Raw genomic sequence first — 26,929 nt, forward strand, 5'->3', positions numbered from 1 at the left:
CAAAAAATTAATTGCATGTGATTATTTACGTCCAAGACTGGTGGGAACGGGCCAGATTTACAACTGTATGCGTGAAATATCATGGCTTGGTCAATGTCATGACCTGCGGAGATCTTGTTTTGACCATTTCGTTGTTTTCATTTTTGTTAAATCTTGTTTGGCGTGTGAGCGTCCCGAACTGCGTCGGTGCGCTTTTGCTTTTCTCTCATTTCCTGCTCAAGCAGTTCGGAAACTAAGCGACAGAAATTCTCACTGCACTGCTTACTATGCTCACTGCATAGTAAATCATACCGGCTTTTTTTCTTGCTTTTTTTCTTCAGAGGACACAGAATCTTTGAACGTCTTTGGCAACTAGCATAATACTAGTCATTCAGCTGGATTACTCAAGGAGCCAGACATTACTTCCACAAGAAATTGATATGGATAATCGACCAATTATCAAAGATATCAAATTAATTTTCTACTTAATTATCTTACGGCGTATATCGCAATTTACGAATCGTAGCCGGTGAGTTCACAAGGCACATCCACTTGGAACTAAGATTTACGATGATGCCACTGTGTATATTAATTCCTGAAGCTGGTGACAATATGCATTTGTGGGCCCAGCTACCTCTGTGCTTCAATGCATAAAACGACGTTTTCCTAAAAAAATTATATAAATGGAGCAAGAATGCATTTTCCTGCAAATTTGTCGCCGTACATCTAGAAACTGCTGTCATCTTCAGTATTTGATCTAGTTGGATATGCCTTGCAACTTCACCGACTACAACTCATAAATCGCAATATGTGTCGTAAATATTAATTAAAATATTAAATTAGGCAATGCTAACTAATTCTTCGAATATGCATTTCGATGTCTCGCCCGAGTAAATATCCTCCGCTTCGTGTAACCCAGCTCAAAAACTAGAATTACGCCATCTGCCACAGGCGATTTCTTAAAGATTCCGTGTGGTCTTAAAAAAAACACACAAATAGTGCAATTATGACGCAACAGGAGGCGTGCACAGTCCGGTGACCATGGCCGGCTCGACACCACATGCGGTCATATGGCGCAGGAGGAGCTACGAGACAAGTATTTCCTTTTTTTTTTTTTAAGCTCCCGGTAGCGCATGTTACTTATACTGCAAACGCTGGTCTCTGGGCCATTTAGCGTCTCGCGCGCGTGTCCTGCTTGCACTCAGTTCTTTGCTTAGCACACTTCTAAACACTGCGTGTACAGTACCCATTAGCGCAAGCGTGAAGCGTCTGTACTAACAGCTGTTCCGCATCGGGATTAGGCGAGTCCTGGTGCCTTGGACCGGCTCAAACGCCAGCGCTTGCCTCAGACAGTCTTTTAGGCTGTATACGGTTATATGACGTCACACAGTGGACGCAATCAGACGTGACGCCGAGTGAGGGCCTCTCGTTTCGTCATGTACCTATCTCGGGCTCTGTGCCTGAACGTGGCTGTGTACCTTCCGGAACTTCCAGATGTGCCGCACGAACGCTTATTCACTTAGTCTGGGAATTTTACCCGTGCAGCACGCGGGCGGGCTGAACTTTACTGACACTACTACCACTTACTGTGCTTGCCATATGCGCCGTAATAAACGACATTCTATTTCCCACTGGTCGTAGCTCTAGAAATTATCAGGCTCAAATTAGCAAGCTCACGGAGCCCTTCTATCGTATTTGAAGGTGACGCATCTATACATCCGATTGCAGTCTCATCAGTAATCAAAATGTGTGATTACTAGTGTGGTCGCGCTGTAGTATATGACGTAGATGCGTGTCTACACACACACACATACACACACACGCACACGCACACGCACACGCACTCGCGCACGCGCACGCGCACACACACGCACACACACACACACACACGCGCACACACACACACACACACACACACACACACACACACACACACACACACACACACACACACACACACACACACACACACACACACACACGCACGCACGCACACACGCACACACACACACACACACACACACGCACGCACGCACGCACGCACGCACGCATTGCATAGATCACCTTACAAAAAGGATGTTTGTCAGTCTGGTAACGATTTGCAGAAGCCCAAACGATGCGCGATAACCAGGTACCTCCAAGACATCGAAGATAGCATCGATTTCCGTAGTGCATGGGATCTGCATAATTTTTTATGTACCTTTCTTCTTTCAAGAGAGGGCAGTCATTGCGCTTCTCCTGGTGGCAGTTGCCAGCTGTCTATCTATATTCTCTTAGTTATCTCAACAACGACGACGACAACTACAACAACAACAATAACAATAACAAAGATCAATCAATCATGTTTATTAACGTGCCCAGGAACAACCCTAAGGTCTGAGTGGCGGCGCACGCATAATAATAATAATAATAATAATAATAATAATAATAATAATAATAATAATAATAATAATAATAATAATAATAATAATAATAATAATAATAATAATCTTTATTAAGCCCCCAAGAAAATCAGTACAGCAAAACGGGCCCGTCTAAGCCAATGGTGACTTGTGTGACGTGGCCCGGCATCGTCAAAGAAAAATGGAAACCAACAAAGAAAAATGGAAAGAAATGAGCGTGATAAACGTAGATCAGATTTCCAAGGCATCGAAACAAAAGCATATAATAATAATAATAATAATAATAATAATAATAATAATAATAATAATAATAATAATAATAATAATAATAATAATAATAATAATAATAATAATAATAATAATAATACAGATCAGAGAAAATTACATAAGCAGAGACATGGCACCGACCTACGCAGTCGACCACAGTTCAGGCAAAAATTGAGCAACATACCTACATTTGCAACATGATAAAACAAGTCCGCAACGTAATACGTGCATGCTTACGTGTATATGCTGGTGGCATAGCGTTTTCTTCAGCAGAAAATGGCATCCAAAATCTTCAACACATATTACAAACATACTTGTCTGTTATAGAAAGACGGCTTGATGCGATGCATCTCTGTCTCAACGTTAACAAATGCTCGGCGCTCGCATTTATATAAAAGGACCCCATATATATTTCTCTCTCTTATCATCTAGATATTATCCCACATGCAGAGACTGTCAAGTATCTTGGCGTGATATAAGACGGCTCTGTCTTGGAAGGTGAACATTGACTATATTGCAGCAAAAGGTGTCGTACGACACCCTTTGCTACGATAGGAAACAGCAAACCAATAACCGCACGTGCGGTTGGTTTGCTACGTAGGTTGAACTATAGTCGATCAGGAATTCGAAGAAGAACCCTATAATCAACCTACCGCATCTATTTATGTTCGCCTGGTATTGTAATTTGGGTGTTGTGCTCTGGAGCTCCTGCATATAAACTTCGCCCCATTGTTATTCTGGAGAGGCAGGCCTTGCGACAATGTTTAGGGCTACCTAAATTTGTAGCGAATAAAGTTTTACATCTGGAAGCTAGGATTCTGTTTCTCTTGTTACGCGTTTTAGATTGTCATCTGCACAATCATTTTTAAGGCTATATGAATCCCTTACAAAGTGCTCACAGACAGTTTTTATCTCCCAGCGAGATTTGCTTCTTTCTTTTTTGGCTCGTATTGGCCGCGATTCCACAAAACTCAAATTAATTTTACGTAAGCTCTCCTAGATCAGTTAAACGAACAAATGCGCGAGGTGACTCCTGTTTGGTGCAACAGCAATGCCGTTAAAGTTCAGTTACATTATATTTTCCCTAAAAATGCAAAGGAACTATCTTACCACATGCTAAGCTCTACCTTAGATGATTACTTTTTGCACATGCCCATCAAGATCATTGCCACTGACGCTTCCCAAAATGAAGAAAAGTGTGGAATTGCAATATTTTCACATATTGTCCACTGATCCTTTTCTCTTCTCCTCCCAGACGTCGTACCTATCTTTCTAGCAGAATTGTTAGCTGCTATTCTAGCCCTCCGTAAACTAAATACATGAACACGTTCCACAGTGATCGTGACGGATTCTTTGTCGCTGTGCTCCTCGCTCACTGCTTCCGATGACCCCCAGGCTTTGCGAGATTTCAAATCTTTAGTGCCCCCTCATTTAGCTTTGATTAGATTGGTTTGGGTACCAGGGCATATGGGCGTATTTCTGAACGAACTGGCAGATTCGTTGGTCCCTGAATGTCCCTGTGCCCCTGAATGCCCCGATCATTCAAATCCTTATTGGAATGCATTATGTAACCGCGCAAACGACAAGGAACGAAGAAGGAAACACAGGACAAGCGCGGAATCTGAGTTGAAGTTCCGCGCCTGTGCTGTTTGTTTCCTTCTTCGTCCGCTGTCGTTTGAACGGTTGCATAATGCATTCCAATACAGACCACCAACATGCTCGCCTGTTTCTGTTATATATGCTACATTCAAATCCTACCGGCATCAGCTTTCATTATGGGGGCAAGATTTCGGCGACAAATGACGCTGCTTGAATTTCACGCTCCTCCTTTAGCAAATGCCTCAGATTTTCAGCGCTTGCTGCATTACTGGAATAATCAACTGTGTCAAGCCCGAGCGCTAAAGTTGCAATCACTAGACGTGGCTGCCGAATTCCATTTCTAAATCTTCACCTACACAGAGCTGGTCAGGTTCCCTCACCGAACTGTTCCTCTTGCGGGGAACATGAAACATTAGATCATTTTCTCATTTATTGTCAAATATATTCTGATTTGCAAAAAAAGAACCTTAGAAACACTGTTCCGCTTTATTATATAGAACTAAATGTTCAAAATTTACTATTTGTGGGGTCTTCGACCCTTGGGCACAGCGACAGGAAGGTTGGCGATGCCATGCACGATTTCATTGCAGGGTCAGAGAGATTTCGACTACACCATCAGAACTTAAGGCTTCGTTATCTTTCTGCAAAATCCATTTCGATGAGCTGTATTTGTGTTTTCATTTATTCCTTCATTCCATTAAAATCATGAGCTAGAATCTATCTATCAACTCTCATATACCTATTCACTAATTTTGTTCACATTATTTCAAATTTCCTTTTTCTTACTGTTACACTGAACTACCCTATTCTTGGCCAATCTCCCCGTGTGGGTAAGTGCTACCAACGTCTAGCCTCTTCATCTACATCTACAGTGGCGTCCATCATGCCGACTCCTATAAAACGCGCTTCATGGTTTGCAGGCGTTCAGCGCGCAGCGGTTCGAGAAGAACACGATCGTGACGCTGGACCCGCACCTGCAGCTGAGGCTCGGAGGAGACGGCGTGCTCAGCTTCCGGGACCTCAAGCTGGCCAACCTCATGTACAACTGTCCCGGTGCGTAATATGCCGCCATCACGAAAACTTATCTTGAGTAAGTTAATTTTAATTGTTCCGTTACGAGCGCGAGTTACGCTGAAGTAGTCGACACAAAACAGGCGTCTGGTTTTATGGCGACAGCAATTATACAGACACTCCAGACGCGTTTTCGCCGTCGCCGTCGCCGTGATGTTCCAAATAAACTCGAAGTGCGAGAAGAATGAACTGCCCGCGGGCGGCATGCAATGGGTGCGACAGCGAGTGAGTACGCGGCCCACACACCGTATGTTGGAGGTCATCTGCGGCAGGTATCACGATCGGCGAGCCGAGATGGCTGATGAATTCGTGCGTTCTGTTTTCCCGCGTGCGCCTAGTGTTGGAGGTGTTGGAGGATGCGTATACAGAGTTTTGTAGACGCTGCACAGTTGAAGTAGTCAAGTGAGCGGCAGCATGAAGCGTTCACTTTGGGACAAGCATGCCTTGACACCATGTCACCATGTCACCATGCTACCCGCCGAGGTGGTTTAGCGGCTATTGTGCTGCCCCGCTAAGCGCGAGATCATGGGATCAAATCCGGCCGCATTTCGATGGGGGCGAAACGCAAAAGCGGCCGTGTGCCGTGCATTAGGGGCACATTAAAGATACTCTGATGGCCAAAATTAATCCGGAGTCCGTGCCCCCCCCCCCCGCTACGGCGTGCCTTATAACCAAATTGTGGTTTTGGCGCGTAACGCCCAAGAATTCATTGGCACCATGCTTGTCCACATGTTTACTGCAATTTGTGCGGTCTCGAAAACAAGGAATGTTATTTCGTGTAACCTGCCTAATACATTGCTGTTGCCGTCAACGCTTCGCCCTTTCGGTCACAACTGCAACTTTTTTTCCCTCTGCAGTGTAGTAACCATCATGTAGCCTGAAGACACTTTTTTCCCCTTGATTGACGGCTATATGTATGTTCTCATATTCAACAATTAGCGATATGCTGAGTACAAGTTGCGGTGCAAGAAGGTAACAAAAAGAGTTGAAAGAATAGATGAATAGAACGTGTTCGCAAGCCTGTGTGGATGGGGTCAAAGCAGTAATATTTATCAGATAAATTGAGTAATAGTTATTCTACGCAGTTCGCACTCGACTTAGTTGTGTTAACCTTTCTAGCAAAAAAGAAAAAAAAAGAAAGATGCTTGTTTTGTCGCATTTAAGACTGTGTATACTTCCATCTATAATTGAATTATTTTTCTAATTATTTTTGAAGTCTCCGTGCATCCATGTGTGCGTGTGCGTGCGTGCGTGTGTTTGTGCGTGCGTGCGTGTGCGTGCGTGCGTGCGTGCGTGCGTGTGTGTGTGTGTGTGTGTGTGTGTGTGTGTGTGTGTGTGTGTGTGTGTGTGTGTGTGTGTGTGTGTGTGTGCGCGTGTGTATGTGTGTGTGTGTGCGCGCGCGCGCGCGTGATTTAGACGTTTAATACCCGATGCACTCCCCTTTAACCGCTTGCACGTTCGTGTGCTTTTGACGTCGTAATTTATATTGCCACGAAGTGCAACGATCCGAGCCCTGCCGCGCCATAAATAGGCGCTTGTAACGTGGACAAGTCGTGCACGTTCTTTTACTTTCTTTGCGTATACATAATCGCGGGTGCACGGTGGTCACGGACAAGCACGCGCACGTGCCACGGAAACTTACCAGCGTGTCTCGCACACTGCGCGCAGATCTGTGTCCCAACCGACGTGGCACGCAGTGCGAGAACGACGGCTTCCTCTTCCAGCCCGGCGGCGCGGCCGACGAGGAACCCTGCAGCTGCGTCTGCCCGCCCAACACGGCGGGCGAGCGCTGCGAGGAGCTGACGGGCACCTACTACGGTATGCGAGCGTCCCGCTGCTGCGCGCACGGCCACTTTCCCCCGCACGACGCGCTGTCCGCCCTTGGGCATGTGCGGACAGCTGATCACGTGACAAAACCGGCGATTCTCCTATAGCGCAAGTGATGTACTCAATCCTGGCCCCGCGACACACTGTCGGGGGCCGCCTTGAGCACGGTACTCTTAAAATTTTCTTCATGTGAAGGAATGCGACAATGTATTGTTCAAGGCTGCGAACTTGGGCTTATTTGCTTAAGCAGCATTCAAAAAAAAAAAAGGGAAAGAAAGAAACCTGCACCACCTGCAGCTATAGGACCCCCGTAAGACGGAACAAGACAGGTGCTGACTATCAAGTGGTGGTTTATTGACAGGAAAGACAAGAAAAGTCAAGAAGGCGAGAATACATGGAAAAGGGAGGAGAATACCTTCCCGCCTTTTCATAGCGACTCCCCAACCTCACCCGATTTCAATGCTCCACCTTATGTGTTGGGCCGTCCAGACTACGTACGGAGTACAGTTTTCGGTTGAAATGGCGACTACGTGCAGTGTCATGTGTCTTGTGACACTGCCGCCATATAAGGCTCACGGTTTATTCGTTAAAGGTAAACATGAATTCAACTATTCGTCAAACCGAGAATTTCGTTCAATCGAATAGATTGAAAACAATCATGCGAATAATATAATTTTATTCAAAGCAACAAAAGATATAATTTTTGACTGCGTGGACGTTATCACCAGCGGAATAACTCATCGCAAAAGCGAGCTCCTTGAGCATGTCATCTGTTCTTTCGGGAGAGCCGCAAGCCGTAAGTTTGCAATACTCAAAGTCACTACAGCGGTAGCTTCGTAAAATGAAAACAGTACGTCCGCACCTAAACGGCATGGTAATGTGTTTACTGTAGCAATAAGTCAGTAAATTTCTAAGACAATTTGTACATCAGATATTTTCTGTGACCCATATCGTTTCCCATACGTTCCCTGTAACTTCATTAAAATCGGGCGAGACGACTCGATTACTTCATTCCGTCTATGTTTTCAGTGTATTTTGCTCTATGAATATGACATGGGGAATAAAAAGCACTTCATTAAATTAAAAATACTTGTAGAATCGGGTTTCGTTAAATCGATGTATTTAAACTGTATTTAAAAACAGCGATACGAGGGCGATTCAGAAAGTAATGCGTCGAAGCCAACCATTTGCCGATAGTACTGCAAAAATTTGGACCCTTTATCATTAATGCACTGATGTTTAAGCTATAGAATGTCACTTGCCTCACCTTCCTATCTTTTCTCGTTCTAGAGTAATCGAGCAATCCATGGGCATCCAGTGGTGACGCCTATTTGAAACAGCGGGCTCTAATTGAATTTCTGAATTCGGAAGGTTGTGCTCCCATGAACGTTCAACGCCGTCTGACTGCAGTTTACGTGGATGCATGTGTTGACGTCAGCACTGTGCGGAGGTGGACAAGGACTCTGAAAGACCAAAATCCCCCAGCCGCATCAAATCTCCAGAATCAGCACCGAAGTGGTGCTGATCCCGAGTGGTACGCTTCCTCGACTCTTTCGTGTCAGTCGTCAGTTGCCGTGGTACCCAACGAGCGCGAATCTTCTAGTAACGCAGGAGGTCCTTAATGATGTGGTTCACTGAACCAATGAAAATGACGAGTGCTGTTGCGATCTCGTTTCGCTTGATCCTGCCATTGCACGAATCAACTGGTCCACTTGATGTTGATGATCCTCATCAGAGGCCGTTGCGACCCGTTCACTTCGGTGCTGATCCTGGAGATTTGATGCGGCTGAATTTTGGTCTTTCAGAGCCCTTGTCCACCTCCACACAATGCTGACGTCAACACAGGCATCCCCGTAAACTGCCGTCAGACGGCGATGAATGTTGATAGGCGCACAACCTTCCGAAGCCAGTAATTCAATTACAGCCCGGTGTTTCAAACAGACGTCACCACTGGATGACATGGATTGCTCGATTACTCTGGAACGAGAAGAGATATCAAGGAAAGACAAGCGACAGTTTATAGCTTAAACATCAGTGCAATAATGATAAATAGTTCATAATGTTTGCAGTACTATTGGCAAAGTAGCTGACTTGTAGCGTCTGTCACACTGTCGAGACAATATCTCACGCACTTTGCGTGTGCCCTCAATATGCGGCCGAACGAAGAACACTTAAATCTACAGTTGACAGCTTGGACTCCCGCCGTTTTTCAGAAGAAAAGCTTTTGGGCGCGTGGAGGAGTGTTCATTGTGCCCATCGTGCCATAAAATCACTTTTGAACTTTTTAAGTGAGACTGGTTTAGACGATCACCTCTAGAAGCTGTGAGACGTGCAGTCAGTGCGAAATGTGTTTGCGCAATAACTTTTTGTGACAAGATTATTTTTTGTATGGACAAGATTACTCTTACGTACATTGCGTCTACAGTGCGCATCCGCATATTGGACAACGTGTATATAGTATCTCATTGTACCATAACATAATCACCCGCCACCTACCTTTCCCTGTATTTCACACTTCCCCTTTCCCCAGTGAGGAGTAGCAGGCTAGAGACACGCTCTCCAGGCCGACCTCTCCTCCTTTCTCTCCATTAAAATCTACTCCTCCTCCTTGGAGGCATTACTCTCTGAATCGCCCTCGCATATAAGCTAACGTAATGAAATATAATCATAGCATACTGAGCTGAATGTAAATATGAAAAACATTGCTGTAGAAGCGGGTTAAACTATGATGTAAATAGTTAATGACGGAATAAAAATTTTACTTTCGAATAAAAACAAAAAAAAGGAAAAGACAGCGCCGCAAATGTTCAAAGAAAAGATAACTGTGCGCGCATTATACTGTATAAGTATGGCGCCGAAGCACCTGTGGATCTACATCACAGTAAACGATAAGCGCGCCTCCGGTACGTTAATGGTTTACCTAGCTTGAAATAACACGAGCTCGTGTCCTAATGCAAAACATTTGTTATACATGCCGCAGGAGATCCCGTATGCGGAGGCAACGTGACCACAGCCGGCGAGGTCATCGAGACACCGGGTTTTCCAAATAGAGACGTCGACTACGAGGGTTGCACCTGGTGGATACAGGTAATCTGTGCCCGAAAAAGCAATTTCTCTAAAGCGCTCATTAGCAGGCACATGCGCAGCAGCGCACCAAAATTAAGGCGTCCTGAGAGTCCACGTCTGTGTACGAGAGAGAGAGAGAGAGAGAGAGAGAGAGAGAGAGAGAGAGAGAGAGGCTCTAATGAAAACAGGAGAGGTTTGCCTGGCGGCACGCCTAGCATGTTACTTCCAGCTAAACTCGACTATAAATAAAACGACACGCAGAGGAGACGAGAAAGGCACAAAACACACGCAAAACGCACAACACACAACGTGCACAATTAAGCCATCGCGTTACGCGGGATCGTCAAAAGCGCCTTCGCAATGCGGGATACGCGAATTGGCTGCGTGTCGAGGAGCAAAAAAAGAAACAGCTCGCTCATAGAGCACAGTAAATCAATCCGTGACCCATTCCATACATTCCACGTCACTGGAATGTAAGGCTGGTACTGAGTACTGGACTCGGGCGACGTACCAGCTGTCTGTCCCGGCACTTCGCCCTGATTGGCTGCGCAGTTCAGTGCTGCGCAGTATCGAATATACATGTATCTCAGATACTATATTCGATACTATTTGGATATCTTGTATCTGTATCATGATGCGTCTGGCAAGACGTGTATCAGTATCTGTATTTCCGATACATGAAAGAATATGACGTGTATCTTAAAGGGACTGACAACCGATTTCTAAGGACCTAGTTTCTTATGGCGCAACGCAAAGCTCACCCTCGGTAGTTTTTAGATTTGCAGCGGTTGCTTCCAAAAGGGCGCGGACATTTAGTAAGCAGAATTTTTCGATCTGAGCAGCCTCTAAAAATGTAAGAGTCCCTCCTCCGGCAACGCTGAGAAGTGAGGCCGATGTCGATAGTCCGCCTCGCGAATTGTGAAGGCCTCCCATCGTTGTACTTTCACTGTGGTTTCACTGTGTAACTATGGTTAACCACCTACCATTTTAACACTTTCAACCACTTTTGAAATTAAAAAGCTGGTGCCATAAGTTCGCATTGTTGTACACAGATTTCTTATATTTCTACCGCATTTCAGCACAAGTACACGCCTACGTTATAACTGGCTGGCTCCCGTCGTCCTTGTTCTGTCAATAGATGAGTCAAGCCAACCCATCGAAAACGAAGGCGAAGGCAGCCACTTTTCTGCTCACTACAAACGAAGGCTTATCTGCACATTGCCAGTCAGGAAAAACTTATAATAATAACAAGTATACTGCATTTCAATACTAATAGAAAGACCAGGAACCGCGTACACCAGTAGAAGGTCACGTAGTGGACCTCTTATGCAGCTTCGTGTTTTTGCCGCGTGGGGCACCAAAAGTCATTTTTCGCGACTTTTAGTGAAGAAATAAAAATACAAATACACATTTAATGAGAAAAACGTGGCTAGTTTTAGCCGCTATGATAGGGAATCCTTCCATCATCGGAGTTATCTCGAGTCATGTTCTGAGTGGTTGCCTGTCCCTTTAAGATACAAGATACTGCTATCGCAACATCACCGTGCGAAACTATAAGCGTTAGCTGAACTACGCTTCTCAAGGTTGATACTGCTGCCATTTATAAGCCACCTGAATAACACTAAAGGCAGCGACATTCTTTTATCTTTCCGCCAGAGCCCTCCAGTGAAGGCAGGCGATGGGGTCAGCGCGTCCCTATTGGTGTAACAGAGTCAGGTGGTATCGCTCCACATTGGTATTTCTCTAAAAGTCCGCAGCGGTAGTTGCGCCATCGTGCAGAGGCTTCTTATTTACATTCTTGTAAATAGATGGCGACCAGCTAGCTGGTCAGCAAGCAGAGCAGCGACATCCATCATTTACACAAGGGACAATGAAAAATCGCTGACAGCGCAGCGTCTAAAGAGCTTTCACGTTAAGTAGCTAAACCAACCCCAATAAATTGTTTCGGAAAAATAATATTATACTTTGAGCAAGAAAGAGATATTGAGATATTGAGAAATCTTGAGATACTAACAGGCATTTCATTCAAATCAAGCAAGGTTGATCAGAGTCGAGAAACTTCCAAGCAAACATTTTTATGCATAGGCGTTTGCTGCTACATCTTATAGGTCTAAAATAAGAAATTTGCGGATGTATCGAAGTATCTTAAGATACAAATGGAAAGTATCGCATCGGATACAATAATTGTAGTAGTATCTTGTACCCGTATCTTAAATACTTGTGCCCAAGTAGCTTGTATCGTATCATGATACAATTGCAAGGTATCTTTGCCCAGCCCTGGCTGCACTCCACGGAGTTGGTGCGACGGAGTTGAGAGGGAATGTGCAGTCGCCACTTCAGTCGTGGTCGACTTGGAACCCGGGCATATATTGCTAGCGAAAGCAGCAGAAAAACGTCATTTGGGCTTAGTTGGTACATGATTCTGAACTTAAACTTACAGCGCGAACACCCAAGACGGACCACAAAAGGAAGATACGACTCACACTCGCGCTGACAAACAACTTCTTTATTTCTTCGTCGTCGATGCATATAAAAACCCTAGGCCACACAACCGCGCAGGCGCACAGATTACATTACATAGATCTGCCAAATTATTAAATTAAATTATGGGGTTTTACATGCCAAAACCACTTTCTGATTATGAGGCACGCCGTAGTGGAGGACTCCGGAAATTTTGACCACCTGGGGTTCTTTAACGTGCACCTAAATCTAAGTACACGGGTGTTTTCGCATTTCGCCCCCATCGAAATGCGGCCGCCGGGGCCGGGATTCGATGCCGCGACCTCGTGCGCAGCAGCCCAACACCATAGCCACTGAGCAACCACAGCGGGTGCCAAATTATCACATACGCAAATGTAGGAAGTCAAATTCAGATTGGTGCAGAGCCACAGATGTGCCACTAATGCAGTTATCGCCGTGTCTTTTTGTCTGCCTTTTGTGGTCCGTCTTAGGTGTTTGCGCTGTAAGTTTAAGTTCAGAAAGCAGCAGATCCGCGAATGTTGGATAGATCATAGGTCGACCTGGTTAGGCATTATTGATCGTCGTTTGGTGACTACCAGCGGGTTGCAAGGAATGCGAGCCACAGTAGTAACCCGAACTCGGTTTGTTGGGCGAACCAGTTTGACTAAATACCGGCTTAACTCCTGCCCTGCGTTGCTACTCCACTTTCGTAAGAAAGCACGCAGTGTGATCTTCGCTGTCGTTCCGATCACAGCTTCTTGCGTAGTAGGAGGGACTTTAATATAGGGAAAATGAGACATCCACCCAATCGTAGCAATTGCTACAAAGTTTCATTTTCCCTATACTAATTACTTCCCTCCACCTTGCGGGTTTCCACAGAATTATTACGTTAAACTCTAGGAGGGACTTTGCAACCTTATAGTTTAGGTATAGCGTTTTTGGTATAAAAAAAACAATTAACTGAAAAGTACGCCACTGCTTTCTTTTTTTCTTTCCAGAATTGGGTTTTAATCAAAAAGCTCCGAGAAGGCAAATTTATTATACGGCGGTCGGCTCGCAGCTGTGAGCCTACATACGCTCCAATGCAATGAGCCAGGGAAGGTCGAAGTCACGCGTCAGCCTGCTGCCCGAAAAACTTTTTTTTTTAATGCGTTGAGGACGGGAACAAACAACACTTAATACAGGACGGTGACAGACACCGTCAGGTCTTTTATAAGCGCTGTTTCTTCCCGTCATACCGATGTACATGCCGACCAGCCCAGTTAGCACACTCCTTAATGCGATTCGCATACTTTGGGAACCTTACCCAGTTTTCGGCATGCATGTTTGTATCTAACTCGTCACTACCACACAAAACAATAATAAATAAAAATAAACAAAGAAGTTCGTACTTTCTGCAGGAATTGTTCATAACACAAAAGTGAAACGTATGTTCTAAGAAGCAATGACAGCGATATCAAGTACACGAGGCCTGTGCTGTTGCGCAGCCTAACCAGAGCACCCCAGAGCCAAAGGAATATTACTATAGGTGCCCGACGCGATGGCGAGTGCGTATGTTCACAGCCGCCGCTGAAAACCGCCAGGTGCGCCACTGATTGCAGACACTTCCAAGCACTGCCATATTTACTACCCTTACAGTCGTCCAGGCTGCCCGCCATGTTGTCTACAAGGTTGCTCAATGATAGAAGAGAACCTTTATACGCTTTCTATGCCTACTTTTCTGATCATTAAATAGGCACAAAACTGCAAAGGATCGCCATCTGGCACATTTGCGTGATGATGGTGACGCAAATGAGACACATTTTCGGTGGAGCCCGGCTTAAAACAGTTTTCGTGTAAAAAAAAATATCCTTTAAGCTTGTCCAGTGCTGGGCAGAATCGAACCAGTTTCGATAACATAACTATTCAGACAATCTTGTGTGAATGTATATTAAAACACGTGCCATGCGCGGACGTCATGGTGACGCCGCTAGATGTCACAGCGTGTCTAAAGGTAAATGCGAGCGAGGAGCCCAGCTGCAGCACTCGCCTCACACATGGCGCGTTTCGACTGTGGCAGTAGGGTTAACCCTACATTGCTTCAGTATGCTAGTTGCAATAAGGTCGACATTTATCGTGAGATGGGTCCTGCCGGAATATTCTTTTTCATATTTGCCCAAATTTCGCCTGCCGTTGTGACTAAAACGAGAGGCGGGAAGGGGTTCTTGCAGAGAATTAGTCAGGGAGCTCTTACTCCGGTTCATGTAGTTTTCGGGTGCGGCCACTTTGCGAGTTTACTGGTGGTAACGCCTGGTCGTATGTATCCTCGTCATTTCTTTTTTTTTGTATTAGTCGTTGGAAAGCGCTGCACCCGTATTATATTACGGATAAGGTCCCATTCTATTTGTGTTCGAATATTAGATGCACTAGCTCGCACGTTTTTAAAGTCCCATTGCCATTTACGACACATGTTCTTGGTTGACTGGTTCGCGAAGACATTTATATTCTGTGCGAGCCGGGTGCAAGTCTCAGTGTTTAATTAGCATGATCTGCAGTCACATCACGTTTAACCATTGACAACATTAGCGAACAATTTCCACCGAAATAAGCGGTACACTTGTCACTAAAAAAGTTATCAACTGAAAAAGCTCGGTAAAAGTTCCTGAAAGAACTGGGCCAATCCCGCCGATAGTGCAATCAAAGATTGCAAGTTGGCGGGTCGATTACGTACCCTCATAGAGATTTTGACGTGGTTTGTTACGCGGGCCTATTCTGGAGGCAGCGCAACGTCACAGCATTGACGGATGGATCGATGCTATGAGCATCCAGTGGGTTGAGACGCCAAGCTCTTGTTCTTATTTTGCTTGATGTTATACCTATATTTAAACACACACAAACACACACACACACACACACACACACACACACCAAACCACCAACTGCCTTTTACTAGACAGCTGGATAGATAACTGGGTAAGGTGTGCGTACATCATGGATGGATTCCTAGCATCAAACTTTCCGAACCACTATTGGGAAATTAGTTTTTGTGCGCCTACGTTGTTTGCGGTCTGCCTACTTTTCTGCCACCAACCTGCATACACACGCCTTATAGCGCCCCCAGCGGCGTACCTCAGCAGGAGACGATATCGCTTGACTATGACAAGGATCATCCGTCGGTTGCTGCCCATTTCTTCTCTTTTTTACTTTAAATGTTCATAATTTTTCGGTTCACGTCATACCTGAATCAGTAGTAGTTGTAAGCCTCATGCAGAAATCTGCCTTTTTTTATGCTTTTCTTTAGAGTGGATGGCTCGTCCGTCTACTATGGGTAACGGAGTTGGGAAAACGGGTGATGTCAGCAACGTCAGTATAAGAAAGCCTCTCTCTTATTCTGCTCGCCGCAGGCACCCCCAGGCCAGGTGCCGCGGCTGACGTTCGAGGAGTTCAGCATCGAGCCCCGGCTAGACCTGCCCGAGGAGCACCCGGCCAGCACTTACAACGGACAGTGCGCCCGTGAGCGCCTGGAGATCCGCACGCGGGACCGTTACCACGGAAAGATGTGAGTGCGCCCAATCCCGACCTTCCTTGGCCGCGAACATCGACTCATTCGAAACGTGCTTACGCCTAAGGTAGACAGAGAGTAGGATAGAGAGAATAAAAAAAAAGATAAGAAGGAACTTTACTTACGCTCCCGAGTGAAGGTATATAACAGTTTCCCGTGTTACAGGATGCGGCGTCGATGAAATGTGGTTTTTATATATTTCTTTGCATAGGGTGTTTAAAATCGTTTGACGGGATTCGTGTATTAGCCATCCTATACACGTAATACTGCATTCGGTTCTTATTTGAAATGTGCCTGCGGAATTTGACCCATTTGATGCTTATAAGTTCAACGTGGCTTTGCTCTCTATCCACAACATGTTATGAATTCATTTTTCCCGTCTTCTTAAACCAATTTAAGATCGAGAATAGTCTTTCCTCTGGACACTGCCGACGAGGAATAATAATAATAATAATAATAATAATAATAATAATAATAATAATAATAATAATAATAATAATAATAATAATAATAATAATAATAATAATAATAATAATAATAATAATAATAATAATAATAATAATAATAATCAGCAGGCTTTCACAGCTGACACGGTCATCTTCTGAAAACAATTACTTCGCGACACCCTGGTCCGCTAATACAGTATTGCCTGTTAATTACGGCCTCCGAAATACGTGTACACAAACGCCACCGACTGCACACTATGTCTGGAATGAAATACATTGAACAAATTAATAAAAGCAAACATGGCGAAAATATGGCGCGGTGGTTCGCGCGTCCCGCTTCGAAGTGCACGTAGCAACAGGCATACACTTCAAACCCCGGTGGCGGATAAAGGCCCGTGTTAAGCACCCAAACACTTATTTGATCATCCTTCCGCGCAGACCATTGCAGATCATTGGCAACACCTTGTGGCTCAGGATGCCGCGTTATATAAGATGGTGTGCCGGGGGCTTGGATTTCTACAGCGTGAGCAGTTCATTGGTCCTAGGTGAATACGCCTCAACTCGCTATGTTGTGAGCTGTGCGGTGGTGGAGCAAAGTTTTCTTTTTCTTTGCTCAATGACAACTCTGAAGTTGAGGATGGCGAGGTTGCCTGACGACGACACGATAAAAAAATATATAGAATTGAAGATGACGATTGCACCGTCTTCAACGTAACAGAAAGGACAGACGGCCACGGCAAATATGTTTCGAGCTTTCATTTCATGGAGGAAGGAAAGAATAAATTTGCGTGTGTAAAAACTCAGCTCCCAAATTGGATGCAAAATCGCTTCGTTTTATGCAAAGGCTTATACGCCTCATCACGTGGACATGCATTTTCAGTAGATTAGTTATCAATAAAAAATTATGACCCATTCCACTCTGTGAAGGTGGTTAACCAGCGAAGCTGTTTTGCACATGACACGGAGGTGACACGTAATTTCGAACAAAGGTACGAACTCATTTATTGTCTCGGTAGGTGATTATAATGACGAAAGGCACGCACACTCATTTACTGTCTTGATCGGTGGTCATTATTTCAATCGTAACTGCAATCACATTGGTTGATAAAGTCAAATCGATGCACGTACGCCGCTGAGTGGTCGGTTAGGTCGGATCGGTGAGGCATCGCAAGGGATATGTCTGCAACACGCAACACGTAAACCGCTCCCTTTTTGGTACTGACACATCCACACTGAAATCACCGACAACGAAAACAGGGGTAGTGTCATCGCAGCTAATTCACGCAAAGTGAGTAGCCATGAACCTTACGGGACTATGAACTATTGCATTTTTTGCTTGCTTACGGGTGTATGAGCCATTGCTCACGGAGGTATAAGTCATTGCCCACGGGGGTATGAGCCATTGATGATGACAGTTTTCGACATGCTGTTCCGTATGTCGTATGCGTGATTAGAAATAATTTAAGCGCTGTTCGCTTCACTTTGCTGAGTGCTTGTCGCCTCTGCCTTACGGGGCTATGAGCCATAGCATTTTTTGCTTGCTTACAGGAGCATGAATGCTTACAGGGGCAAAAGCCATTGATGATGATTGTTTTTGTTCACGGAGAACGAAAATGCACGGAATTCTAGCCATATACAGCTTCGCTGTAGAAAGGCGGCGACATCACGTCACACAACCAGCCTTCGCAAACTAACTCCGTAAAGCCGTTCCAGTACCTTCGGTTTTTTTCCTCGCTTCCGTGCCTCCAAAAGTCGGCCAAACACGCGACCTCCAAGATTCGGCTTCGCTCGCCCGTCTCGGCACAGTATATGCTTGGTTCCTGGTAGGTTTTAATCGATGCGCTCTTGTTCGGTTGCTCCTTGCATATATTCTTCCGATACATGGTTGTGCAGCTTTGACCGCTTTCTGTGTGATGTGTGCATTTATCTTGTTCGTTGCGACGTGTGGATAGGGTTTACCGGCACGTTCACGAAACGCCTATATATAGCGGGACCCGTTGACATTTCGCAAAACCGCGCGTAACAAGAGCCGCTATAGCTTTTCTCCAAGCCGCTGGGCTGGACGCACGGCTTTAGAGAGGCCACAGCTCTGTCAACTTGTATATACGCATCTCTTCCTTATACAATCATCATTCATCAGCCCTTTCCCTCCCCGTCCCTCTTCCCCAGTGTAGAGTAGCAGGCCAGAGCAAGTTATAGCTCAGGCCGACCTCTCTGCCTTTATGTAAATAAATTTCTCTCTTTCTCGCGCGCGCGGTCAGCGGCGGCTGCGGGATATACTAAACCCTACCACGCCATGATGGTGTGTTGGGCCGACTTTCTTTGGCTTCAAGTCGATCACGTGACTCTTCGTTCTACTTTATTTCCTTTGTGAAGGTTTTAATGTACGGGGCAGCAAAAAAGAAAAAAATAAGGAACAAATGAAGTCTAAAATTAAGGCGTGTGCAGCACTGCTATCGCACAATGTCCAGTGTGCACTTTGCGCACTTCCCCTGGCTGAAAGAAAGACAAAGAAAGTTAAATGATGTGGTTTTACGTGCCAAAACCACGATCTGATTTTGAGGCGCGCCGTAGTGGGGGACTACGTAAATTTAGACCACCCGGGGTTCTTTAACGTGCACCTAAATCTAAACACCACGGGTGTTTTCGCATTTCGCCCCCATCGAAATGCGGCCGCCGTGGCCGGGATTAGATCCCGCGACCTTGTGCTTAGCAGCCTGACACCATAGCCACTGAGCAGCCACGACGGGTCTGTAAGAAAGAGCGAGGCCTCCAGGATTGTTCCGACACGAGACTTCTTGACAAAATCAGGGATGCTTGTCGATCCTAGAGATAATACGTAATTTTTCTTTTAGATTACAGTTGTCGCAGTTTAATGGTGACGGCTACTCTTTTTCATTTGGTTATCAATAACAGATTTAAAAAATTAAAAAAAGATTAACTAACTTATTGTATTCTTGCTCTTAGCCACACAAAGCCCCAACAACATTCCGCAGTAAGAAAAATTATAAGTAGTCTGTCATTTTTCTGTATTTATGACTATGAACGGTACATTCGTACAAAAAACAGTAAAATATTATTTGAGTAAAATATTGTTCACTATAGTTATTACTCAATTAGTAATTGATTTGTTGCCCAATACACGACAGAGAACTTGCGCCAGCGGCACGTATCGATGAACGCTATTATATATACTGGCTTGGCGCTAAATTTTCCCCGCTTAAACAAGAATTTCGAAGTATCGAGCACAGCGTACTAGCGTAACAAAGCTGACATGTTGGGGATTTGTGCAGCTCATTGAAACAGAAGAAAAATTTAGCGACACTATAAAGCAGGAAGTCTCCGTCGAAAATATTCGGTTGAAACAACGTCCTCGGACGTCGGAGGCGCACGCAAGTGGCCAGTATACGTTCACGCAGACGCGCACTCACCTCGTCAGCTTAAATTTGGGTACGCACGTGTAGTGGGCAGCGCACAGAAGCGGCAAACTCGTTAACAAGTTGTGGCATGCGCGGCGTTATAAGTAACTGTGCTCACGTTTCAGGCGTAGCGCATAAGATGGACTCGCTATAATTGTCTGCGTCAATCGCGTCGGTCAATGCCGCCCACGTCATCGTTATACTTTGATGGTGCCAGAAAGAAAATTACAGTGGGCTGTTACGCCGTGCTCATCGTCGACGCAGGTACTGTGGCAGCGAGATCAAGCCCAATGAGACGATGACGGCGCAGACATCTGAGATGGTGCTCATCATGGGAGCCAAGAGGACTAACACGGGAAAGGGATTCAGGGCGCGTGTTGACTTCGTCGACAAGGCTTCCGGTAATTCACGTTTGTGCCTGTTTCACGGACGCGACGGCACGCTACGTAGGAACTGAAGCAGAGTAACAAAACAGACGGTACAGCGTCGGTGACAAATGTGTACGAGCAGACGACGTACGCCACGCGCGAACTCCCCTTTCTACGCGGAGTATGACGCGCCAGAGACAAAATTTCTACGCCCTTTCTCGCATTAAAATTACCTCTACATGCGTGTTCTAAGATGACGTAGTGGCTACTTGAAATACGCATGCCTGTAGTCTTGCGCTTGTCACACCGAAGCTTGTTCTAACGGTGTCCGTACGAAATAGGCGAAGTAAGTAAAAAAAAATAAATTGTTTGACCTTCATGAAAGCGAACCGGGGTTTCAATGTATTTACTTCTAATGCCGACTACGGCACGTACAAAAGACTATTTGATTGGCAGAAAAACGGAAAAGAGATATTTTTCTTGTCCCTCCAATACTAATTATCGTGATTTCCGCCTGTAACGCAACTTATTCCCTTCCACTGAAATAATTTGTGCTCAATGCAAGGGTGCATCATTTGTTGCGTTTGTATCTTCCTTCAAAATAAACGTTCAATTGGTAGACAGCGCTCGCGTCGCGTGATACTCCCTGTAGTCCTTGCATAATTCTCGCGCTGAAAAGTTAATGATGAAAAAGAACGCTTATAAAAGTTCGAGGATGCCTAAGCACTGTCATCATATCTTTCCCGACTGCCATGTAATCTAATGTGTACGCTCCCGAGCATAGCCTCACGTATTTAAAATATAAGAGGCTATGTCCCGAGTAAGCCGCGGTGATTGTGACGTCACCGCTTTCGTCACTCCGGGCTTGGCTATAGAAATTTCTGTCCAAGCAGCATGATGCCATAAAGCAGAGTTCACAGACCTGCTATCTAGGAGGCGCTGGTTTAGCCCAGTGGGTGAGACACTCAGCTTCTGACTGTGGAGTCGTAGGTTCAAAACTCAACACCGCCGACGTTTTTCCTTTCAAAATTGTTCTGTTTTTTTTTCGCATTAATTTCCTTATAGCGATACCGAGGCGAAGTCAGAACGCAGGCGAGCGCTTGCGCCGACAAGGAACACGTGGATAACCAGCACCACTATAGATATCAAAGGCCTGTTCACTCCGGTCCATGACGTCATGCAACCTGATCTGAAATTTCCATTGCCAAGGCTGACGTGATGATAGCGGTGACGTCAAAATCACTGTTGCTTACTCGGGAGCATCCTCAATAGACTCTATGGCCGTCGGGCCAGGTGGCATAACGTCATGGATTGGAGTGAACAGGCCTTGCGCTATCTAGGTGGTGTTGAGATAACACAGGGCTTCCGAAGACGAGGGTAGCGTGGCATCGCAGCGATGCCCTCTACACTCACGCAACAACTGGTGCGCCAGTACTTGTGCACTTTCGCCCGCTCTATTCCGCCGAGACGCGAACGTGACGTGGCGTGGCAACCAATAGGAATTTAGGTGACGTGGCGTGGCAACCAATAGGAATTTAGGTGCCGTTTCGTTGCTACAGACGCCGGCTTTTTCGCTCAATGGGGCGTTTGATGCTTTCGCATCAATAAATGTACCCACCGCTACGCACAAGGCTAAAGAAATTGCACGATGTTCTTGGCTTAATTTTCTCTTGCTGAAATCTTCCTTGTAATCACAGGTGTTGCTCAACCAACGCGCACACGTTAAACGGTGAGTACAGTTACGGCACAAATTTGAAGAATAGAGATCCAACTGGCTTTCACTGAATGACTGGTGTCCGACTCTTTTATTTACGTTTCTCACTTCAAGCTTAAAATAATAATTCAATCCACTTCGAATAATAATAATACTATACCTCTTACAACGACCAGTGCCCTGCGTAAACTACGTATGTTTCTTGTTCTTTTTTCTCTTCTCTTTGTTGAACACGAAGCGCGTAAAATACTGTCCTCGCGACACAGACATTTGTCTTCTAATGACGGTCACCATTTAGGAAACCATAAATAAATAAAGATGTAAATCCCACACACTGTGAGCATCAATGTTATGTAAAGCGTCTTGCACGTAACTGGCACATCTAGCATCGCTTGGGGTTCGACAATATGTTACCAGATGAGGCAACATGTTCGTGTAAAGGGCGCAAATGTGCATGTGACGACAAAAGCGAGGCGACGGCACGACGAAGACAATAAAGACAATTTGACAACGACGGCGACGAGGATCGCTTGACGACAACAACGATGACATGTCCACTTTTACTGCGCAAATTGATCCTATCCCGAAGACTGCGTAATTTCACATAGCGTCTCAAGGCGCTGGCTCCCACGAGGGGTAAATTGAAGTATCCGGGGCGCTCTAGCACAAGGAAAGGAAATTGTTGCTAGGTTACATGAGTTACACGTACTACACGCACCAAGTATCTGAAAAGGCTATAGTTTGCACCCGGAAAAAAAGTATAGTAAGGTTGTTTACCTTTGTAGCCTAAAGGGTATAGCATTTAACGACTGCGCTGAGATATCCTGGTACAAATCCCACCCCTTGGTGCTTTGGAGCGTCTGAAGGTTTACATGCTGTGGTGGAGCGCATGGATAAAGGACGTCCCTCTTCTTCTCCCGCCACCCTCTTCCCCTGTGGCGGCTGCGGCAGATCGAGGGCTCCGGCGGCGAGAGAAGAGGATGGCCAGTTGCCTCCCTCACTGGCGCTGCGCCTGTGCTCCGTTCCATGCATAGCAGTCAAAGCAGTGGAAGCTAGACTTCTTGCGGTGGCTTCGTTCGGACTTATTTATTCATTTATTCAAATACCCTAAAGGCCCGGCAGTCATTACATAGGGGGGGAACAACAGTAAGCACAAAGCAACGCAGCACTACAATGTGTACAGAAGTCGCTGACCATTAACAGCATGTTGAAAAGAAAAAAAAATATAAAGACACACAGAACAATCATTAACAAACATTCAATTGTTACAGAGAGTAGCGTTATATATACACACATATATAAAATGAGGAGAGGGGAAGGATGAAGGTTACAGCTCAAGGTAACGTTTCAGGCTGGTTACAAACGCTTCGTAATCAATGACAGATGCAATGGTGCCAGGCAGGAGATTCCATTGACGGATGGCTAGGACGAGCGGCGAATGAAAGAAGAGGTTAGTACCAGGAAAGATGGGTTCGACTTTGAGTTGGTGGTCGATGCGTGGGAATATGCGGTGCGCTGGCGTGAGACGGGACATAGCAAACGAAGAGTGGCTGTGACATAATTTGTGGAAAAAGGACAGTATTGAAAGCGTTCCACGTCTTTCAAGAAGAGGTAACTTGAGAGCTTTCTTTATTTCAGTCACACTTGCCGTACGCGAGTAGTTCTTCGATATGAATCGAGCGGCTTTATTTTGAAGAGTCTCCAATTTTGTTAATAAGTATGCTTGGTACGGGGTTCCAAATCAAAGAGGCGTAATCCAACTCGGATATAGTTCGATATTTTTTTTTACCACGATTGTGCGCAACTGTTGTTTCGATAGACTCAGTACTACACGGGCGCTAATGCGTTATTTTAGATCATTTTTATTTATGTTGTTTTTTTCTGTTTTTTTATTTGCAACGCTTCGCGAGGAGCCTCACGTGCATGTTCGCGCGAACGAACACGGTTGTCGCCCAGCGAAGCATGGACGGAACGTGCGGAATGGTAACTTGACCGAACTTCTGCTACGTATGGAACGGAGCATAGCCATCGCCAAGGGTTCTATGACCGCCTGACCTCCTCTCTCTTCTTTCTCCTTTACGTCCCCATCTCCTTCCCCATGGCGCTGAGCCGCGCTCCCTAAAGGGTTGCAGAAAATGGCGCCTCTTCATCTCCTCTCTCTCTCTCTATCTCACTCACTCTCGCCGCTTAAGGCAAAACATATACGATGAATCAGCTTATTATGTAGAGCTAGCTACCTGTACTACCGCCGCAGATGTACTGGTTAATGGCACTGTTCTCCGTGGAATGGCGCAATGATACAACGAACGTTACCTAAACATGCTCACTGTAACAAGCATACGCCTCAAAGCGCATTATTCATCTTATAAAGCCAACAGCTTTCTTGAACCGTTCGGGATGTTCGCTTACATTGACAATCATCGTCGATAGTTTCAGTGCAACTTTTTCTTTTTCTTTTTCTTCCTGTCACGACGAAACACTTGCTCACGACAAAAGCGGCTGCGGCGTGGAGGCTACCCCGTGACGACGCAGAAAGCGCGGTGGAGTAGCAAAAAAAAAAAAGTGCTTTGCATTAAGAATGACAGAAAAGACAGTTCTTTCCAAACATTTCCCCAATCACTGCGTACAATAACAATAATAAGGACAGTGCATCCGATAGAAACGGCACAGTGCGAGCAGCGCTCGATTGCATGCTGTATAATCAGTTACGCGCCGATGAGCTGTGAATTGTTTCCGATTTCTCGCCAGACATTCGTATTGAGCCGAACCGTGAAATTTCCATGAAACACGTTGCGAGAATTCATGAAGAATTCCGCGAGACGAAGACTGAATTTATTTGTAGCAAACGCTATTTGTGAAAGATCGTTGTTCATCCTCTGAAGCTAGACGATGACGCCGCTCTGTCACGCAACGCTTACGTCATCGCCTGTGCCCACTTCCTACTCAGTCACTGACCTAGATTTTATTCCTCGTTGCCTCCAAATGCATTCCACCCGAATCTTTCAGCTGTTTATGCTGACTCTGCGCCGTCGTTGTCTGACTTCGCTAAAAAGGGGCCACGTGACCTAGCGGGAGAGGAAAAGAAGAGCTCAACAGGGGGAAAGGGGTTGGAGTGACCCTTTCCCCCTGTGAGAGCGCTAACGTCATACGCGAATCTTATACGGACGTCGCACGGTTCATCTTCGGCGATCGAGCCAGATCGGCATCGAATTTATTGACGATTGATTTGACCCTGCCGCGAAAGAAACAATTGTTATTCTGGCGGTTTGCAGCCAACGAACAGTGCCCAGCGATTGAAACGCGATACTAAGAGCGCGTGGATGCCGGCACTTCTGGCGCCCGCAAGAAGTGCTGGCACAAACTTCAATCGTCAAACCAATCAAATCAATCGTCAAAACGATTTTAGCGCCCGCATCTTGCTCGCATTACTGGCAAGCAAAAAAAAATGGGTGGAGCAACTTGAACGAGAGGGAAAGAAAGCACGGTAAAACACAGACATAAAATTCACGCGCAAAAAGAAAGACGCATTGGGAGAACCGCATAAAAAAAAACACTCCTAAAGCATGCTCACCAAGCGAAGCACGCAAAAGCGTAAACGAGGTGCAAGAGTGGTGAAACAAAAGATTTACAATTCAAGGGCATTCGAGTTATAGATTATTTTTTTATGATAATCTGTAACTCGGATGCCCTTGAATGATTCGTACAATGTAGCACTAAAACTAATATCACCTTTATGTTTCTTTCTGTGTTCTTTTTTTCTCTTTTCGTAATCCACGCAGGTCTGGGCGAGATCGCGAACGCTATCGCCAACGTCATCGGCACGGCGCAAAACTTCGTCGAGGCGCAGATGAGCGGAAGATGACAGATGCAGTGACAACCCGCACATTCGCTCTTGGAGCGATACGTACTATGCTCGCTACAACGGGTTCCGAAAGTCAATGTTTAGATACCTATTGGTTTACAGGATCATAGATGAAATTTGGTGAAAACATTTTTATTTTGCCACAATAAAAGCGGATAATTCTAACGCTGTCGTAAACTTATGGGTGCATGAGGTAGCATCCGCGAATTTCATAAGAAACCGACAGGAAATTCAACACGATTTAATTAAATCCAAGCTGCCTTTTCGTGCAACCACAAGCACAGAGTTTTAAAGGTCACTCTGGCGACAAAGCTGTAAGAATACCGCTTGGCGAAGTCAAGATGAGGGTGCGTCAATATTACCAGGCGGCGATATGTGTGATCATGGCTTGAAGAATTATAGTCGGCGGCAAAAGTTTGCGGGACGCGGACTTCGTCAAAAAGGCAAATTTCAGCAGTCTTAGCATGTAGCCACTAAAATATTGCAGCCAGCAAAACAGTACAGCCATGTATTGGTGTCGCGTGCGCTATAGCACGCGTAGCAAGTCTGAAATCGCCAACGTCATCGGCACGACGCACGACTTCGTCGAGACATAGATGAGCAAAATGGCTGCGTGCCCAGCTTCAGGAAGTATTCAGCGTTTTATCAGATCACACGCACCGTAAACTTTTGGCGCAGGCTGTACACACAAGTCCTGCCATTGATTATACACATTAGGCATTCCCGTCATATTCAATGGCTATATAAGCGATATATTTCTGGCATATGTAATCGAAGAGGACGGAAGCTGTTACAATCGTGATGACAAATCAAATTCATCACTGCTTACAAATGACGCTTACGACGGAGTTTCGTGAGCACCGTATGTGTGCCCTTCGAAGGGGCGCGCAGTGCTTTATGAACACTAA

At 45.5% G+C, this 26,929-nt stretch overlaps 1 protein-coding gene across 1 annotated transcript in view; it reads left to right on the forward strand.

Annotated features, from left to right (window-relative positions):
* Positions 1-26,186, forward strand: part of LOC142572305 (blastula protease 10-like) — a 35,797-nt gene extending 9,611 nt beyond the window's left edge. The window contains exons 3-8 of the mRNA XM_075681303.1: positions 5,168-5,300; positions 6,987-7,136; positions 10,126-10,232; positions 16,055-16,209; positions 20,342-20,478; positions 25,939-26,186. Of these exons, the coding sequence (XP_075537418.1) occupies positions 5,168-5,300; positions 6,987-7,136; positions 10,126-10,232; positions 16,055-16,209; positions 20,342-20,478; positions 25,939-26,021 (765 nt within the window). The 3' untranslated portion in view covers positions 26,022-26,186. The remainder of the gene's footprint in view (positions 1-5,167; positions 5,301-6,986; positions 7,137-10,125; positions 10,233-16,054; positions 16,210-20,341; positions 20,479-25,938) is intronic.
* Positions 26,187-26,929: the final 743 nt, after the last annotated feature.

This window comes from Dermacentor variabilis, chromosome 2 (assembly GCF_050947875.1).
Source record: "Dermacentor variabilis isolate Ectoservices chromosome 2, ASM5094787v1, whole genome shotgun sequence".
NCBI lineage: Eukaryota > Metazoa > Arthropoda > Arachnida > Ixodida > Ixodidae > Dermacentor > Dermacentor variabilis.